This window comes from Lipotes vexillifer, unplaced genomic scaffold (genome assembly GCF_000442215.2).
Source record: "Lipotes vexillifer unplaced genomic scaffold, Lipotes_vexillifer_v1.1 scaffold1124, whole genome shotgun sequence".
In the NCBI taxonomy this organism is placed as follows: domain Eukaryota; kingdom Metazoa; phylum Chordata; class Mammalia; order Artiodactyla; family Lipotidae; genus Lipotes; species Lipotes vexillifer.
Window position 1 is genome coordinate 263365 of NW_006774211.1, and position 21111 is coordinate 284475.

The following is a 21111-nucleotide window of genomic DNA, read 5'->3' on the forward strand; positions in this document are numbered from 1 at the left end:
TTCCTATCAGCATGGCTTTCCACAGAGTGGTTGCATGTGAGGAGACTCTGCAGAGAGCTTTTTGCTGTGACCTCTGCTTTCCAGTTTTATGAATCTCTTGCCTCTTACATTTACTGCTTTTCCATATCGTCTGAATTCCCTGAGTCCTCTCTACCTTCCCGAGCAAGTTCTCACTTCCCAGTTTTCTCTCTGAGATACAGTCTACCTTGCTCACAGTAGGACCTCAGTAAGTACCCGTTGAGTTTGGAATAAAAGAAACAATACCTAATAAGGCTGAAAAAGAGTGTTGTTTTCTTAGAATTCTTACATACATATATTTTGAACTGTATAAATCTGGTGAGGTAAAAGTATTTTCTTTAATCATGGCCTTCAGCCATACGTTGTCAATCGCCTTTTCCTACATCTCAGGCAGATGTGGGAACAAATCCATAGATGTTGGGTCATTTTCAATGATGAGAATGGTGTGACTGGTTGGACTCTGGTAATTATGATTTATGTTCATAAATTAAATTCCAGGTCAATTCTAAACTCTGTTTCCAATTCAAAGCTTTTCTTTTCCTCACACTGTTACTCTCCCTCCTTCTCTTCAGCTCTCTTCTCTTTTCGTTTTGTCAGTCAGGGCCTTACATTTTCTAGGTAAAAAAGCCTATCCAGTTTTTCAAAAAAATTTTTTAAATTGACGTATAGCTGATTTACAATGCTGTACTAATCTCTGCTGTACAGCAAAGTGACTCATTTATACACAGAGACATTTTTTATTTAATATTCTTTTCCATTATGGTTTATCACAGGATATTGACTATTTCCCTGTGCTATACAGGGGGCTGGGAGAGGGAAGGACTGGGAGTTTGGGATTAGCAGATGTAAACTATTATATATAATAAATACCCAGTTTTCACATTCATGTGTGCCCCAAGCTTCTGAGGACTCTCGCAGGGCCTCCCACTATGTGCTGTTAGGATGGCGGCACTGGGTGTGGCTCAGCTTTGTGCAGCTCTGCGTTCAGCTGTGGGACGAGAGGCCAACCCCTCTTCCTGTAGGAACCCTGTGCTCTCTAAGCAGCTCTCCTGGATGTACCTCCAGGTGGCCTGGGGCAGGGGGAAGGCCCTCCCTACCTCCTGTAGCTCTGCTCCCCAACCTCTCTACATCACTGCACACAAAGGACACGGTAATATTCGCAAGGTATGTTGGGCTAAAAGGATGAGGCCACCGGAGGCTCTTGGGTGGAGCGGCTGGCCAACTGAGGCCCTGCTGAGCCTGCCCACAGGCAGAGGGGACCAATATCGAGGGCCTCCTGTAATCAGTTCTGGGACTTTTTGAATGCTTTGGGGAAGCTCAGTCTTACTACAGAGAACGGGAGAAGAAAACCACACCACTCTCTCTCCTAAGCCTCCTGCTTGCTACTCTGAGGAATTCTTCTAATTCTTTCTTAAAAATTCGGTCCTGTGTTTCAGACATTTGGAAAGGCGAAGTGTGCTAATGACAGCAGGAAGGGCGCACCCTCCATGTGACGGACTCAGCGATGTCAGTCTGGTAGTGGTTTCCTGCTGTCTTGAGAACATGGGGGTACTTCATTGTCCTCAGCATTGGGGCTTTAAGGTAATGTTGCAAGGGCAAGAAGTGTCCCCTTCAACATCCTGTGACACTCCAGGAGAAACCCAGACAGCTATTGACACCAGTGTTTGTGTGCATTTCTGGAAATACAAATGTTATCAATTTGACTCCTCATTATCCACTGTAAGAGGAAAAGCTGATTTAACCCAGACACTCTCCCGGTGAACAAAATTCCCAGGTTTTGTTTTATTACTTGATGCACTCCTTTCTCTCTCCAGAGCAGCAGGGCCTGTGTTACCTGTATGCACCCGAGGTAGCCGTGCTGGGAAGCCACATGAACGGCACTGTTGCCTTCCTGGTCTACTTCATCCAGTGAGATGCCCTGCTCTTGCATGAACTGAAGAAGCCACAGCAGAATCTTTTCCTATTAAACACAAGGACAGGCTGGAATTAACAGACTGCCAGGTAGTGAAGTCCAATATAAGGACAGAGGAAAACAAAACTCCAACATGTGAAGCTTAGATATAGCCAAGCTTACCTTACGAGGAGAACATTTCCATTCAGTATGAACTGAAAATCCATGCATCTCTGACTAAAGTTAATGAAAGAAGAATGCTCTGAGAATTTGAAGAGCAGAAAGTTATCTCAGAAACCTTCTCTTGTTTTGCTTACTTATTCTATAGGTGGGAAAACTGATCCACAGAAAGTGTGAGTACCTCCTCAGTCACACAGTGAGACAGTCAACGTTGGAACCAGTCCAGTCTATTGAGTCCAAGGCAATGTTTTTGTTACTTTGTTATATCATCTGGAGGCTTCAAGAATATTATTGTAAAAGCTTGGACTATTGAGATACCTAGCTCCTACTTTAAGTTTATCATGCTTCAACCATGCCTTCCTAATCCCATACCGTACAATCAATAGGCTTACAAAAAAGAGGCAACATCTTAAGTTGCTAAGTATAAGAATACCACACTGAAATAAAACTGGGACCCTCTTGATTTTTCTGACCAAATGTTGGTGGTTTTTTGTTTGTTTGTTTGTTTTAACAGATAAATCTTTCTCTTCTTCTATGTTAAAGGAAGGGGACCCAAAGCTTTGAACACAACCTTTCAAAAGCAAAGACATAGAACAGTCAGTGTGTGTTGTCATAATCTGTTTGCATTTTACCCACTGAGCCTTTTGGGGTATTTACATGTTATGTTTGGCCTCAGGAGAAAGCACGGGGATGGGAATTCACTGTTTTAAGATAGAAAAATTAAATATAATGTTAAAAAAATATGAGAGTGGTAAAAACAACAGCATGAAGTTTAGTGGGTGGAATTTGACATTTAAAAAGATGATCATGCGTTTGAAATAGCCTTGAACCTCTCCTTAGCCTTTTAAAGGATTTTCTTTTCCAGTTATTTGCTTGGACTGGTCATGAACTTTTATATTTTTCTGGATTAAATTTGCCTTCACCTTCTGAACATGCCAACTAATCTGCTAAAGGAATGCTGGATAAAAACAGCCAACTCCTTTCATGTTTCTCCCCTCATGTGGGGAACAGGGCACTGTTTATAAAGGCATCTGTGACATCAGGGAGAGACTGAATATTTGTACCACACCTTTTTTACACGAGCAAGCAGGGAGTAAGCCCTCTAAAGAGCAAGGAGAGAAAATGTAATCAATACCTACAACCGACCAAGAATGCACCCCGGGAAAGCAGGGTGAGTGTTAGCTGCAAAAGCAGGCAGACCTTGTAGGAAGTGAAACCCTCCACGTCCCTAGAGAATGAGGTGGAGCAAAGCCTGGAGGCTAGGGTTGGGAGGCAGGAGTGCGATGATGGGCTGATGTGCTTAATCCTCTTCTTCAGAGGCAAACTTGGAGGAAGCTGGGAGTGACATTTGGACCAGAGCAGGTGATGTTTCGAACGCATAAAGGTACAACAACTTCCTTTATTTTTCCTACTTAGGTAGGGAAAAAAACGAAATATTTTTATCTGGAGACAGATGATCGAACCATGTGATCTTAACTCCTGAAAAGATCTGGATGAGTGGGTGTACCTCAAGATCAATGACATGACCAACTGGTTAGAAGTCAATGCCTAAGACACAGAAACATCAAGCGGGCAGGTTGCTGTGCCCCTACTGGTGAAAAGGACAGTGCTGCCATCTTCAATGGTCATTGTCAAGCTTGTGGTGACCTGGCTTGCTCCATGATATTAAATGTTAAGAATGCGGAGTGGCAGAGATTTTAGGGAATTATCCAATTCAATTATTTTATAAATCAGAAAACTAAAGAAGGCAACTGGATATTCTCTGATACTCTAGCAGCTTCTCTCTTTAGCAAGTAAAGTTCAGAGGAGTTCAAGATACTCAGAAACGTTTTATAGGTACCTTCTTGTCAGGCATACTTTCACGTTTTTCAGACTCGATTAAATATTACAGTGGATATGTCTATTCCACATGCACAGAAAATGCCCTTTATTATAATTCAGTGTTTCGAATAACTGAATATAACTGAATAACTTTTAGTAATGGAGTTATAGGAAATAGAATACTATTCCTAAGACTAGGAATTTTCCCTTTGTAGAAATCTGGGAAGAATCTAGAGACCTGGACTGTGCAGGGGCTTGATGACCTAGGAGAACAGGGCAAGGTCTGTGTGAGGCAGGAGTTGCCTTGGCCCCTGACTCTCCCAGGCAGGTGCAGTCCATACTGTTATGACAACCTGCCTGCTTTTCTTACGATGGCATAGATAATTCTTTCCTATAATTAAGGCTCTTACCCAATTCAACATGCAAGACTTACATAAAGGAAGAACGTTTATCCTATTGTTCAGAACAAGGCACGTCTTTGCCCAGCCCCTCCAATTCAGTTTTGTGTTCTGCAGTGGACAATTTACTTTAATAAGAAGCTATGCAACTGGCCTGTTCACTGAGAAATCGATGGAAATGACAATCTCCCCTACGATACGGTGCACAGAAGCACTGCTCAAAGGGATGGGCTGGCTGTCCACTTAGGATTTCTGAGAGGGACATGGAGATGGCTAGAATCCCTTGGTTTGGGTAAATGCGTGTTTAGCATCCAGTCTCTGAGAAATGCTTTCTGCTCTGATTCTGGAGAACATTCCAGCAGAGATCCACAGTCCTACAATTTAAACAGTGACTTATTTGACAAATATCTAGTGAGGAGAACAGAACAAATACAGCTATTTTCTCCAACTAAGAAGGCCCTTGTAAATGAATACGTGTTATAGATATACATGCAATGATGCCCACCTCTTCTTTTATCTTTTAGACATTCCGCGGGTTCTCTCCTCTGCCCCCCACCAGTGTGTGCGTGGTGTGTATGTGTGTGTACGTGTGTGTGTGTATCAGGAAGATGTTAAAGGAAGAATGTAACTTCAGATCTTCATTTTCCCATAGGCACTGCTTTCAGAGAACATCCAATGCAGTCCCATGGATGGGCTGGCTCTTCTGTATTATTTCTGTTTTACAGAATGCCTCTCCAACTGACATTCCACACAATCACCCACACACCCACCTACCCATTCAACTTACATCTAACAACTTGAAACCTACTTCATGTACTAGTTTCCTCTTCTCGAGATTTTCTGCTCTTTTGGTAACCTGTTTTAATGTTGTATTTTGCATGTTCTTAAAGGCAATGCAATTTATTTAAAGCGGCAATTAATGCATGTTAATTTATGAGATTTGCTGGACAGTCTAATTAAAAATCTAATTGAAAACTATGCCACAGGTTTATTACTGGTATCAATAAAATGTCTACAGTTTTGTTACAACCATAAGTTCTAAAGGAAGCAGCTTCGTCTGTGATCATAGGTTATCAGATCTAACGTGCCATCAATTATAAGATTCACTCCAGTTTTTGACACGTTCAAATGTAAAAGGATGGCCAGCAATAATCTCACATTGTCATTTACTGTAAGATAAATGTAGAATCTAGAGACAGTAAAATGTGAAAAAAAAAATACATCTAAGAATTGATTAAATAGGTTAAGGCCTAAATAATTCTTTGCCAAATTTCTCTGATACTTCACTCATAGTGAAATAAATATACTAAATAATATTTATAGAAATAAAAATAATAAAGTGGAAGGTATCCAATAACCATAATAGCCAACATTTACCTAGTGTCTAATATGTGCTGGCAGTGGGCAATGCTTCATGTGGCTTTTCTCATTTGGACCTCAGAGTAACCCTGTAAAGAAGGTTCTATTATCTCCATTTTAAAGATGAGGAAACTGAGGTCCAGGGAGATCTTTTCTTTTTTTAAAAAATGTAAACGTATGCAAGGCTACTGAGCTAGTAAGGGTAGGGCTAGGATTTAAACTCAGACTCAGGAGCTAATGTTCTCTGTCTTCTGAGTATGAATATCCACCATGGCTCGTTGCCCCATGACCCCTGACTCCATAAAGGACACACTCCCTTTCCAACCCCTGGGTCACAGAAATCACATTAACTGTCAGTCTGTGGGTTGTGGAGCTCTGTGTTGGTTAAGCTTTTTCAAAGGTCCTTGGAGAGCAGATGAATGCTTGTGCCATTCAAAGATTTTTCAGTTTGCTTTCATCTGCCATCATAACCCTTTCAGTGTTGTTTACTTTTTTCTACCCCATGACAATGAAACAATAAAGTCAACAGAATATTTCTACCCCATGACAATGAAACAATAAAGTCAACAGAATATTTCCCCTTTTTAAAGTAAACCGTGGAAAAACAATAACACAGCCTGTGGAAGGAACCCCCTCACCAGCATGCCTATCACTGTTCATGACTATTCGTAGGAACTGCTGAGCTTTTTCTTTTTTGAAAAAGTGCTCTTTGTTTTGTTTTTGATCTGTATCAGGGCAAACATTTAAAATGGAGAATGAACATAGTGTAGGCAAATGTGCTCTTTCTTGGTAAATGCTTAATGCTATGGTTCCTGCTGTTTCCGTAGCAAAACTCCTTGGACAAAAGTCACATGAAAGATTCAGAAACAAAATGATAAGTTTGATGTTGAAAGTATCAGAGAGCCCACTGAACCAGTGACCAATGCAAAACAGGCCGGAGCCCCCAAGCACCTGAGGGCAAGAACTTTGCTGGGATCCTGGACGAGACCATCTGAACCTTCATGTTCGAATAAAACTGCCCAAGTTACACAGGCGGTGACTTTGACTTGAGACAATTCTGTCTCAATTGTTTCGCCAACAAGCATCTCTCTCAAGGGACAGCAAAGCAGGCCCATCCGAGGATGCCCCTGCTCATTCCCTGAGCGTCCCTCATGCTTTCACCTTCATGCTCCATGTGGCCGGTTCTGCTAGGTACAATCAGGGAATGAAATAACTGCCCCCTCCGAGATCTGGTGTGTCAAGAGGAGGAAAATCAATTCCTATCACCCAAAGATCTATCACTCCAGAAGACCACTAAAAACTGCTGGCTACCCTGCGGTTCTGGAGCCCTTAAAGGTAATTTTAACCAGTAAAAGGACACAAATTGCGAGTCAAATGGAGCTCATTTTTTAAGAAACTATAGGAGGGGCAGAGGGCAACTAAAATAAACCAAGAGAGGAATTTTCCTCTGTACTATCCTTTCCAAAGGTATTTACTGAAGAAACAAAACCAGAACACACTCAAGTGCCTGCTTGATGTAGAAAAACCTGCATGTGCTGAATCCATTAGAAAACTGTTCAATAACAGTCTTCCTTGTGAAAATATTAGCCTTGTAATGGTTCCAAGTTCAGCATCTCCACAGGTTATCTGTTACATAAGTGGTAGCGGCGGATGTAGGATGGCTGGGCAGAATTTGCAGTCCTAATGGCCTTCTACATTTTCTGCGTAGTTAGGAATGCTCTCCTGAAGGCACTGCTGGAGTGCCTTGCTATACTTGAGGTCATTAAAAATGCTTATCAGCTTGAAATAACAATCTGAAGACTGATACGAACATGAAGCAAAGGTTTGACGTGGCTCTTCACATAGGTCACTAATTTCCATATTTTCCTCTAGTCCAGCCAAGCAAACTACACGATCACCCAACCAGTCCCAGAAATGGCACTTTCTTTTGTTCTGTCCCAATAGCTTCAAAATTATGAGAAGCCTGCTGTGAGAGCTGAAGAGAGAAACTGGCACATATAAGCAACTTTGCTCAGGACAAAGAAGGCCGGATGCCCAATTATTGACTTAAAGTCTCAGAACAGCAGTGCAATCCTTTCCTCCTTTTCTTTGGCAAGCTCTTCCAAAAGTGCAGTCAGCCTTTTCACTGATATCTGAAATTCCTCTTTAGGCTTTACATAAGCAAATGAAATCAGGGGTATGAAACAATTACTCAGACAATTTGAGAATAAATAAAATTTTGTTTTATACTGAGAATGATTTATGAAGACTATTGTCTTAATGATTCTTTTGGTCATGTGAAAATACTATTCTCCCCTTTGCCAGTCTAAGCAAAAAAAAGGGCATCTTAACAAATCTTATTAATTCTTACATTTGTTTGTAGAGCACCATGACTGGAGCTCATAAATACAACACACAAAGAAAACGGAGTAATTATTTCAAAGACATTGGCTTTTACAAATTTTAAATGTTCTTCCTGCTCCTTTCTTCATTCCATGAATTTCATACGAGCTGTGTTAAGATACTCCAAATATCACAACGTATTGTTAGATAAAATTGTAAAAAAGGACTTCTGCAGCTGTATCCGTGCCACTGTAAACAAACTATACAAATTATCTACACAAATGGAGGAAAAACAGAATCTGGTCCCAAAGCCAAAGGACCGGAGTTGAGATCCAGCCTTTGCTCTTACTAGCCATTAGACCACATGCAAGCCACTTAAGATTTCTTTTTTCAGTCTCCTCATCTATAGAATGGGGATAAAAACAACAGAATCCAATAAGGTTGTTTTAAGGCATAAGCCCAATAATGTACACAAAATCCAATGGCATGGTGCTTGGTACATATAGGAAACATTACATATATATTAATTGAAGTTACCATGGCACAAAATAAACTATCACCTAACATGACTCCCCCTGAAGAAAGGCTGTGGTAATATTCTAGGAGTCTATTTTTAAAATTTTAGATTGTCATGCTTGAAAAAGCATAATCTCTTGTTGACAATACCGCAATTTACTGCCACTGGGAAATTTATGAAGCCAAAGGGATAAGGTTATATGCATGAGAAGCAATTTTCTTTGCCACAAACAAATGTGATTAAATCTATTTTAATACAGTGCTGACTTTATTTATATTTTTTTAAGACTGAGATTGGCATTTTGTGGTTCCAATTTTTTTTAAAAAAGATAATTTATACTCACCCTTCTCAAAGGCAGTTAGTGATGATTTTTTACTGCATACACTCGATTGTGATCTGTGTACATCAGTTACTCACACTGGGATTTCCTAACACAGAAACTGGTTGTAACTGAGACTCATTTAGTTAGTGTGATTAGTTATCTTTAATGGACGGAGACTTCCTCGATTAATGCCATACCAAAGATTTTCTTCCTAATTTTGGTTTCAGGAAAATCTATCATTTTTCCTTTTGACAAAAGTTAAATTTATTGTAGGAAATTTGGAAAAAAGTGAAAAATATAAGAAAGAAAATAAAAGCCACTTATAATTCTACCCTGAGTGATAATTACTATAAAAACAAGTTGTGACATAGTTTTTTCTAGTTTTATTATCTATTTCTCTTTCTCTCTCTCCAAAATTCAAAGTTGGTACCAAATTACAGGAACAGTTTTGTATTATACATTTTAATTCAATATTATATAATGAATATTTTTCTGTAAAATTCCATCATGTGGATGTTGCTTCATTATTTATCCAATATCCTGTCTGGAATATTTAGGTGTTTAAAACATTTCTTTCATATAAAAAATGCTGCAATGAATATCACTGCTTATAAATCTTTGAATACATTTTTGATGCTTTTTTATGTTTGGATTTTGATGGACTAAAAATTTAAAGAGAGCTAGATTACATAGCATGCAAATAGAAGATAATTAAAACTTTCTTCATACCTGGCCGAAGCAACCTGCGTAATGAATAAGGCTTGGAAAATCCTTAGAACAACTCAATTCAGCAATGGCTTCTGTTTCACTCACCATCCAGCGTACGCACTCCAATTGACCATTCTAGATTAAAAAGAAAAAAAAAAAGAAATTTAAGGTAATTCAGGTTTGAAAAAATAACCTCACAGGTGGTAATTTTACCAAGGGAAAAATCATATGAATTTTGGCTTTTATATCTGGCTTAATTCATTTACAATAAATGTATATCACCTATTATATTTCTGAACAGTAATTTTGACTCTAAATCAACTGCATAATTTTTACTTAATACATTTTCATAATTTCATCAGTTATTTTTATTTTTATTTTTTTTGCCATATGTGGGCCTCTCACTGTCGTAGCCTTTCCCGTTGCCGGACGCGCAAGCTCAGCGGCCATGGCTCACGGGCCCAGCCGCTCCGCGGCATGTGGGAACCTCCCGGACCGGGGCACGAACCCGTATCCCCTGCATCGGCAGGCGGACTCTCAACCACTGCGCCACCAGGGAGGCCCTCATCAGTTATTTTAAAATCAATTTATTGATGTATAATTTGCGAACTATAAAATATACTCTTTTTAAAGTACAGTTTCATGAATTTTGACAAATATATTCTCTTGTTAACTGCAACTCCAATCAAGATGTAGAACATTTCCACCACACGCCCACATTTCTAGTACTCCTTTGCTCTCATACGCCTCACCTTTGCCCAGGCGACCACTATGATTCCTATCACAGCAGAATAGAGTATGTACTATTTTGCATCTGGCTTCTTTCACCCAACATAATGCTTCTGAGATTCACCCAAGCTAGTGCTTGGAAATAGTTTATTCCTTTTTATTGCTGAGAAGTATTCCATTGTACAAATATACCACAATTTGTTTATCCATTAACTCTGCTTTTTCTCTTGATAAGTTAGCATGTTAGGAGTCCAAAATAAAGAAAAGGAAAATAATCCTATTACACTGGCTCAAATGCTACTTTCACTGAAGGCTTCTCTGATTTCATGCCCACAGTAGCCCTGTTCTCCTGTGCTTGGATCCCACACTGTGCAAACCAGGAAGGCAGTCGTGACATATGTAACCTAGTGATTAAGACCCAGACTTTGGAATGGATTTAAACCCTTAATCCACCACTTAGTTATGAGACTTTGAACAACTTACCTCATCTCTCTGATACTCAATTTTCTCATCTATGAAATAGCAGGGGTTAGTAGCAGCTACCTCATGGAGTTACTGTAGAGATCAAATGAGGCGATGCATGTCAGCTTACTAAGCACATAATATGTCACCTTACACTGTATTAGAATGCTCTCTTAGAGCCTCACAATAACTCCATAAGACAAATGAGACATTCAACTGCTTTCCTGGTTTGCATGGTATGGGACCTTAGCACAGGAGAAAAGAACTACTGTGGGCATGAAGTCAGGGAAACCTATTCTAAAAACAAGACAGGGCAGGTAATCTGCTCATTCTTCATTTACTCCTATTTGGATAATGGAATTTCAAGTAGTCAACTTCCAACTATTCATGCAGAATAATTCTCTCTGACTGGGCCATCTAGCACGATCAGGTGTGTGCTGAATAGCTTCCAGGTGCCCCATTCAGATCTATCTCCTCCTGTTTCTGCCCTCCTTTCTGCCCAAGGAGGCTGATCTGTATGTGTTGGCTCCCTTGCCCCCTGGCTTCTGACTGGGTTTGGCTAATGGAAAGCAGTAACAGGAGACCAGGAAAAGAGAGTGTGTTTGAGGTCCCCCTTGTTCTCAACTCCCCCTTTATGGAGGTGCCACTGGTCTGCTGAGTCCTGCCACCAGTCAAAGGTCAAAAGTCAGCAGTTCTACTCAACCATCTCTATCTCAAGGTCCTTCCCCTGCCCTTTCAGGCTCTGGGTTGGTAACTGTGCTCTGGTTGTTACTGACCCCAATATACTGCACTTTCCTTCACGGCCTCCCTAAACCCTGTCCACCCACCCTCCTTTTGTATATAAATCATTCATTACAGACTTTCCTTAAATTACACAATTTGAGCATGCAGTGTTTCTTAGGAGAATTTTAAAAACCCCACTGACACAACGTGCTTCATTCCCTCTGAATAAAGAAAGCGTCTATGAGGCAAGACAATTTACAGCAATGGATATTTACACAGAACACAAAAATATGAGGCAATAGTTCTGATTTTAGTAATTTGAGCCTTCTCTTTCTTTCTCTCTCTCTCTTTTTTGGTCAGTCTAACTAAAGGCTTGTTAATTTTTAAAAATCTTTTTATGAGACGAAATTTAGTTTTGTTGATTTTCTCTTATTTTTCTATTCTCTATTTCATTTATTTTTGCTTGAAAAAATTTTAATTTTCTTCCTTCTTGCTTTGAATTTAGTTTGCTTTATTTTTCTAGTTTCTTGAGGTAGATGAGGCTAATAATTTGAGATCTTCCTCCTCCTCCTTGTCCTCCTCTTTCTTTTTTTAATTTATTTTTTATTTTTATTATTATTATTATTTTTTGCAGTACGCGGGCCTCTCACTGTTGTGGCCTCTCCCGTTGCGGAGCACGGGCTCCGGACGCGCAGGCTCAGCGGCCGAGGCTCACGGGCTCAGCTGCTCTGCGGCATGCGGGATCCTCGCGGACCAGGGCTCGAACCCGTGTCCCCTGCATTGGCAGGCGGATTCTTAACCACTGAGCCACCAGGGAAGTCCCCAGAATTTTAAAAACCCCACTGACACAACGTGCTTCATTCCCTCTGAATAAAGAAAGCGTCTATGAGGCAAGACAATTTACAGCAATGGATATTTACACAGAACACAAAAATATGAGGCAATAGTTCTGATTTTAGTAATTTGAGCCTTCTCTTTCTTTCTCTCTCTCTCTTTTTTGGTCAGTCTAACTAAAGGCTTGTTAATTTTTAAAAATCTTTTTATGAGACGAAATTTAGTTTTGTTGATTTTCTCTTATTTTTCTATTCTCTATTTCATTTATTTTTGCTTGAAAAAATTTTAATTTTCTTCCTTCTTGCTTTGAATTTAGTTTGCTTTATTTTTCTAGTTTCTTGAGGTAGATGAGGCTAATAATTTGAGATCTTCCTCCTCCTCCTTGTCCTCCTCTTTCTTTTTTTAATTTATTTTTTATTTTTATTATTATTATTATTTTTTGCAGTACGCGGGCCTCTCACTGTTGTGGCCTCTCCCGTTGCGGAGCACGGGCTCCGGACGCGCAGGCTCAGCGGCCGAGGCTCACGGGCTCAGCTGCTCTGCGGCATGCGGGATCCTCGTGGACCGGGGCACGAACCCGTGTCCCCTGCATCGGCAGGCGGACTCTCAACCACTGCGCCACCAGGGAGGAAGCCCCTGCTTCTTTTTTAAACATATGCATTTACAACTATAAATTTCCCTCCAAGCATTGCTTTAGCAGCATGCTTAAATGTTGGCATGTTGCATGTTCATTCATCTCTAAATAGCTTACAATTTCCGTTGTAATTTCTCTTTTGATACAATTATTATTTTGAGGTGTGTTAATTCTATATACTTGTGAATACCTTAAATTCCCTTCTGTTATTAATACCTAATTGTATTTCATTATGGTGGAAGGACATACTTTGTATGATTTTAATCCTTTTAAATTTATTGAGATCTGTCTTATGACCTAACATATGGTCTATCATGGAGACTATTTCATATGCACTTGAGAAAAATGCATATTCTGCTGCTGTTGGGGAGAATGTTCTGTTAGATGTGTGTTAGGTTTAGTTACTCAAGGAAACGTTTAAACAAATAAAAAGTTGCTAGAGAGGGAAAAGGAAATACTATATCACTACTATGAGTTTGAAAGCAGTGTCACTTGCCATTATTAGAAATACCAAGAAAACAAAAAATGTTAGTAGATTCTAGTGGGAGATTTTTTGCCTGCTGAAGTCCCTGAGACTTGGGTCACTCACTGTATGTTAAAAAGGAGTATCAGTAGGTTATATGTTTTCTCACCAGACCAGCATTTTGTCTTTGGGCTGACTCAGAAATAAAAAGAGAATCAAGGTTATTTCGTTCCAAACCCGTTTAGATTCTAAAGTAATTTCTTGTGCTGGCTCCATTCTAGAAAACAGACTGTTCTCACCTTTTAGAAATCTTTCTTTACAATTATTTTGCTTAACTGTTGCCAAAGGGTACTTAATAATGCCTGTTGAACTCCCACAGTATCTAGTGTTGGGTCCCCAGAAAGCACTCAATAAAGTCTGCATGTAGCTGGCAAGAACTTATGATGTTCCATATTTAAGGAGCTTAACAGTGTGGGGAGATGTTCTTAAGCCTTGGTATGACTTCAGGGCCCCTTTTCTAATGTAATCTTTTTATTTGATACCTTGTCTCTGACTCTGCTTCCTGTCAGCCAACACATATTATCTGAGCAACTTCTGCCCATTTGTACTAAGTTTGTTTTCTTTAATGACAGCAGGGTTCTCAGAACTGTGCTTAAGGAGGTGAAATACCACCAGTTAGTTACTAGTGTTCAAAACAAGGTCCTAAAATGGAAGAATGATGACCTCTTAGCACTCCCTCAATTTCATCAATGTCCATCACAATACACTACTGGACTGAGGCAGGACATGTGTCAGGACAGACCGCCAAAGAGGGTGGCATATATTATAAAATATTTGTATTTACTGCTTTTGTAAACTCTAGATTAAATAAAGGAGTAAAAGAATACTTCCAGTTCTCAGATCATTGTCCAGAAGTAAAGTATGAAAAGCCTGAGACTGCAAAACTATAAGAGCTTTTGAGTCCTGTGGGCTTGATGTATGTTCTTCATTGAAGCAAAAAAAAAATTTATTGTTTAAGTTTGCATGCTGATTGTATGATGGGGATCCTATGTTGACTGGAGCAGCTTAAGAATGAATTAACACTTAATATGGATACCATAGAAGGAGTTTACCCAGGGTTGGCTTAATGACCACTAAATTTCTTATGTACCTTCCTACTCGGAAGATCCCTACCCTATCAGAACAAGCACTCGGGCATATAAATTAACAAGAAAATTTCATCCAACTATGTAGTTAGAATATATTCAAAATGCACCATTAGTCAGGAAAACTAATGAGAACTGTATTTTATAAATACTAAAACGGCAAGGCAAATGTCAACAATCACTGGCATTGCAAGAATATTTTAGTCATCACTGACACATGCCCACTGATTACCAAACCCAACTCCTGCCTTCCTACAGGATTCTGAAATGGGACTAGATCCTGAATTCGCCATCCTGCACTTGTATTACTGATAATTTACCTGCGTTATCCACCAGGCTATCAGTTCCTTAAGAAAAGGGACTATGTCTCATTTATATTTGTTTTGCCAGCAGCTTAACACAGTACCTGGTGGACTCGTACACATTGCTGAACTCCACTATGCTTGACTTTGACTTCATGTTTCATTTCTCTTTCTTCTTGATAGCTGCCTGCAGTTCAGCTCTTAATCTGACATAGCATCATTTACAACTAAAGGAAAATGATATTCACTGGGGTCATGGATTTCTTATTTGATCAAAAAAGCTAATCACTGAGTAACATTAAATAAAACAGAAAACAACTTTTCAATCTTTGCTGAATGATAAATAAATTGAAGACACAAAAATTCAGATTTGCATAAGAGGTATACTGGGGAAGGAAACTGCTTGTTTTTCAAATATAACACGTTCTTCAGGGAATTCACAAGTAGACTTCTTTAACCAGCAAGTTCCCCTAGTAAATTTCAGTATAATTCCTTTTATAAAAATTATGATTATTCAGCTTTTAGAAGACATAACTATTAAGTAAAGTACATATGCAGAAGCACAAGATGTATTATATTTCCCTAAACTTCACTTCTGGCTTATTAATAAATGTGACTGAATTCCACAGTTATTTACCAAAGATCTTAAAAGTAATTTTAGTTTAATAGTTAACCTTCTAGTGATGTGTTATATTTTACAGAGGCACTCACTGCAGTGCTATAAAAGACGTTTTCCTGTACCACAGTTTCTAGGTTTTAACTCTATCCCAGTCGACATTAATTTGTGGAGTTTTTGACAGATAACATACTGTACTCTGCAAGAGCCAAACGCAAACTCGGCACTGATATTCTAAACAACTCCTGATACTGCAGACGTTTAAACTTGAGATGTAATCCATTAGAAGTCCACTTCATTGTCTGAAATACTTCTGAGTGCTAGCATCCCTTATAATACACCTTTTCCTCATTTGTCTTGATCATTATACTCACATTAGGAAAAAATGAAACAGCCTCACACAGATCCAGGGGTGGTTAAGAATGACAAAAATTCTCAGAATGGCAACAGATCATTTTCCTTTCTCTTTATTAGCTGATTTGAAGATTACCCTAAACTGGAATATAGTCTCAAAATCTCAAAGCAGCTAGTGACTGAAATGATTAACCTTTTAAATACAATAGCTTCATTTGCTGTTTGCTTGGTATATCACTCTTCTCTCCCTCCATTCTAACACTGAAACTTACTAGGAATCTTCAAAGATAGAAACCCAGCTTTTAGCTGTGGAGGGCCCGGCCCCCAACCAGTCACCTTGATGGCCAGGCCCGCTGGAGTCAACTTCTCCACATTTCGCTCGTTGAGGCAATCTTCTCCCATCAAAGACGTGAGATGCTGCAGACATTCTGCATGTCCCTGTGCTGCGGCAATGTGTAAGAGATTGTTTCCGCTTTCATCATGAATTTTGTCTAGATTGTCGGCAGCTAGGTGTGGCTGAACACAGAGTGAGAGGAGAAAACTTAAGTCAATAAATCACAAGGAGATGCTATGGAGGTTTTGCTCTGGGCACTGGGAAGACGAGATGAGCTCCCAGAAGCTCTGGTGGCAGCCATGGGGATCTAATAAGTCAGAGCTCCTTGCAATTAATTCTAATGACTTTCAATGACATTTTTGTTAGACTGCGCCTCAGAACATGAATGCTCAAGTGACTTATCTTCATGGGAGACATGTGACAGACAGGAGTCAGCAAGTCTGTAGCAGTTCCAAGCTGGCTTTCTAACAACTGCGATGACACTTAACGGTAACTGGCAGCTTCCCTGTCTGTCTCCTCTACTCCTGCTAAGTTCTGAGGGACAGGCTGTGTTTTATTCCCTGTTGTAGGTTCGTTAAATGAATGAACTACCTGTCTTAACCATCTGCATTGCCTTGAACTACGGAGAGCTGGCTGTGATGGCAAGCTACGTGATGAGTGCTGCAGACAATGCTCCCACGGGTACCTCTAGACACTTTCATCCCTAAACAAACTCCTGGGGCATCTGGAGGCTACCTGGCCTTTGGTTCCCTCACCTCTAGTGAAGTTTAGTCCCCTGAGTATAAACTCGTTGATAAAGACTGGGTAAAACTGAGAGGTCTTATCACTTGGGAAACACAAAAACACGGGAAAGACAAAAGAAAGGAATGAACCAAGGAGAAACAGAGAGGAAGAGCCAGGAGAAATGGAAAAGACATCTTCAGGAGATGAAAAACATATTACCTTACTTAGTAAAATTGTTCAATCATATCATCCTATTATAACACTAAGATGTGTGATAACAGACCAAGCGCATTATACTTATCTACTCATGGCTCTACCCTAAGTAGGATCACACTGCCAAGATGTGATGATTTTCTTGAATGAGACTTTAATTAACACCACAGCGTCAGCTCAGGCTTACTACTGTTTGATCCAAGTCTGGAAGCCAGGAAAGAACAACGTAGGCAGATGGAATGTGACTGCAGTTTAGTTTTCTCTGAGCCTAAGCAGAACAGACTTTTCTTACATCATATTTACTCTGTGTCTAGAGTCTTTGGAAAAGCTTCTTCATTCTCCCTAGACATGCAGACCTGGAACTAAAAAAAAAACTCCATGTGGGTCAGAGGGCAGTCAAGCTCCAGGGTAAGTTTCTATCTGCAAATGCTTTCAAACATCCTGGTCCAAGTCTTCTGAATAATGATCAGGATAAAACAGAAGACCCTCTGTTCATGTATCTGGCAGGTCCCCCATCAGCAAGGAACTGACATCCCCACAAATAACTGAGTGAGAGCGTTGGGAACCATTTGAAAAGCAAAAAAGAAAGACATTAAGATTCATATTAAAGAAAATGCTGGGCTTTTTTCGTTTTGTTTTTGTTTTAGACTCTGTGTCCTTATTCCAGTTGAATTCAGGTAAAGTTCAAGTGAAATAACACTCCCCTCTATAGCCAATTGTTTTTCCTTGTGCTAACCACCTAACTTATAATTTTAAAACTCAAAAGTCACATCTCCCAACCAAAGCCACAAGTAGAGATTGAACAAAAATTAGAACAAAAGCATCATCATTCCGTTACTAATGAATGGAGCTGGTAAGACTGGAGTCTCTAGATTGTTATTATGTATACGGAATTAATTCATACTTACCAGGAGAGATATTTGACCTTCTTTAACGATGTTCAGGATGCTTTTTACTTTTTTCAGGTACTCACTCCTTTCTTCTAGGCCTTGGGAGCTGGTCCAGTTCATGCCACCGATCTGCTCCTCTAGTTTGGGGTCTGGTGCTGAGGACTGCAGATGGAAGGCCCTGAGCTGGCAGTCTGGCATTGCCTTGTCAACTTTTCGACCATGGGGCTCACTAAAGGTCTTATTTGGGAAGTCCTTACTCTGGTTTTCAGGCTCATAGGCAGAGCCACATTTAACCAGAGGAGAACTCTCGGATTCTTCAGTGGAGAGCTTCTGCTGGTCACGGACGACAGAGGATGTTTTTCTCAAGTGAGGGCTTTTCACAGGAGAGAGAACACAAAATGGTGTCATGTTGGACAGTGAGTTCTCAGCATTTCCTGTAGAACAGGCTTTGCTAGAAAGGCCATTGATGCTTGTGCATAAACCCAAAATTCTTTTTTCTGAAGTCACCTTGGCAAAAGAGGCAAGCTGTTGACTGGATTTAATGTAAGGCACATCCAGAATCTCATCCATGTCGAGGTCATAATGCTCCAGTTCGCCCAGCAAGGGGCTGGGCTCCGTGCTCTTACTTTGAGGGCTGCTCTCTCCATCTCTGGGGCTGAGCTCCTCAGGTTGGGGGCCGGGGTCAGAATCACTCCCTTTCTGGTACTCTGCCTTCTGGTTCTTTTGGTCATCACTTTCATTGTTCTCCAGAGTCTCTGGCTGATGTTTCAGTGGGGACACTCGCTTCACTGGGCGGAACTTACTGTATACCTCGGCGATTCCCGTGGGCTTCTGTGTGTTTGTAATAAGAGTTGAGACACTGCAATTCCAGCTAGAGCTAGAAACTGTTTTAAAATAAATTAAAAGAGGGGACTATTAAAAACTGTTTTAAAATAAATTAAAATAGGGGACTGTCTGAAACACTGAAAATAGCGTGGCCACGCAGGCAGACATGGTCCACTCAAGTAATGCTCAAAGGAAGCCCGGGGACGAATTAAGGACGAAGCTCAAAGGGGACGAATTAAGAGAGAACGTATATCATAAAACAAACGGTTCATACTTACCATTGAAAAACAGTCAATGATAAAAGAAAGTTGTGACATATTGGCTCAAAATTAATTCAAGTAGTAATAATAGTGAAGGCAGACAGCTAAAGAAAACAAACCCAGACAGATACTCAGGTTTATTCCCTGGGTGGTGGCACCTCCTTGATAGTATTTTGATACTTGCCATCACCCTGAAAAAGAGAATTGGAGGATAGGATCCTTTGTGTTAAACGAACTTCCAAACTAATCCAGGGAGAGAAGGGATGTACGTGCATATGTGCACACGTGCACGGGTATACTCTGAAAGCTTATGATGACGTCTCAGAGAAAGAAGGGATAAACGGTTTAATACTGGGCAAACTTAAACTGATACCTATTGGGTGATTCCCTAGGTGATTTGTTAGGTGGATTAGGGAAAGAACAGGAAGGAATGAAGTGGTCAGGACTGACTGGACCATGGGAGATAAGCCATGGTTGAGTTCATCCCACCGCAGGCTGAGTATTCCAGTCAACCATCACTCACGGGCATTCGACAGTACTTTCTGGCGTATGACACAGCAACATAACGCACTAGCTTCACACAGGAACGTGCTCTTTAAGAGTCACTGCTGCCCTCGGTCATTTGGAAAGCAGGAAATGAACAGGAGGAGAAGGAAGGTGCAAAGGGAGGGTGAAGTAGGCAGACTATTTGTTTTTCTTCTCATTTCTTGCAAAGTTTAGATGAAGACTGTATAGTCTGCGTCCGAGTGCCTGGCTGAGACGGAGTGTAACGGGAGGTGAAAGGTAAGCACCAACTCCTTCTGCAGTGCGGTGGCCTCATGTGACGGCTGCCCCTTCCTCCCTCAGCCTCGATAACACCACCTCCTCTCTGGGACACTCCCTTGACTATGAAGATGACCCCGCACTCTTGGTAGCTTGCAGCCCACCAGTTTACAGATTCCTACTCCCTTCCCACTGAGGTTACACCATCCCCCATCAAAGGGGTTAGGTTTCAGGACATGCCCTCTAACTAGGCATCTCCCATCGCTCTCTCCTCTTCTGCAACAACAGCAGGTGGGAAGTATTTAACCCCAAAGCATGTGTTTGTGTCTGTTCTTTGCTATGGAGCACAACCAAAAAGTAAAGGAGCTAAGACGAGGGTGTACTCAGGTCTGTAACTTCTGCAACAGTCCCTGGCTACCATTGATTCTTGGGATGAAAGCAGCATATAAATTATGAAACGTTCCCCAAATTTAGACCCTTGGTCATTCTTCATCCTACTGCTATGTGTTCCAAAAGGATTCAGATAAGTTCTGGAACCAAAATAAGGAGGTGAGAGTGAGTGTTCTAAGCCTAAATGCTACGTACCTATTTCTTGGTGGGTGAGTTCTTTACTACAAATGGACCACAATTTTGCTTGTGGTTTCAGAGGGTCTGCACGAAGCGGTCCTTCTCTGAGGACTTTTGGGAATCTAAGAGAATACTGTGAGCTGTGGAGGGAGGCCTGGATTCTGTCCAGTAAGAAACAGGTATTAACAGAGAATGTTCCAAAAGGGAAAGAAGGTGTCTAGATGCTCTTAAGCTGCTGCTTCTCTCGTCTCCTGCTGGCTCTGGTTCTCAGTTGTATACAGTACTTGGCACAGAGCAGACAATTAACAAGTGCTAGTATTTGAATTTGAATCTCACTTTGTCCAACACATTAAATTTCTTTTTAAATGCCCAAAGAGCATCCTTCTCAGGGATTTACAGCTTAATTTCACAGGGGACAAAAGTCCTGTTAATAAACTCAGAGGAGTGGTAATCAGCAATGAGAGCTAGATTTTCTAGTTATTTATGAAATGTAAATAGGCAAAGGCAAAGACGAATTCCTGTTGTCCCATTATAAATTTAAAAGTCTTTCTATCTTTTATATGTCCTTTTCTCCCTCAAAATGTAAAGCTAAAAAAAATTAAGGCCTGCCAGAAATTTTTGCCAAGTCTTTCTCTCTTCCTTTCAAGAATATATGGTTACTTACTTATTTAAACCAACAGAAAAATAGTGGACACAGAGTTTATAAATGTAAATATGCCTTAAATTTTATCCATCAATT

General features: G+C 40.3%; 1 protein-coding gene across 3 annotated transcripts in view; it reads right to left on the reverse strand.

Annotated features, from left to right (window-relative positions):
• The window catches only part of SNCAIP (synuclein alpha interacting protein), a 156678-nt gene that overhangs the window by 22788 nt on the left and 112779 nt on the right, over positions 1–21111 (reverse strand). For 2 of the 3 annotated variants that reach the window (XM_007449034.1, XM_007449035.1), the window contains 4 exons: positions 17977–18842; positions 16135–16314; positions 9558–9671; positions 1853–1978 (listed from right to left, as the gene is read on the reverse strand). In XM_007449034.1, the coding sequence (XP_007449096.1) occupies positions 1853–1978; positions 9558–9671; positions 16135–16314; positions 17977–18842 (1286 nt within the window). The remainder of the gene's footprint in view (positions 1–1852; positions 1979–9557; positions 9672–16134; positions 16315–17976; positions 18843–21111) is intronic. The other variant, XM_007449036.1, reaches the window with a different exon arrangement.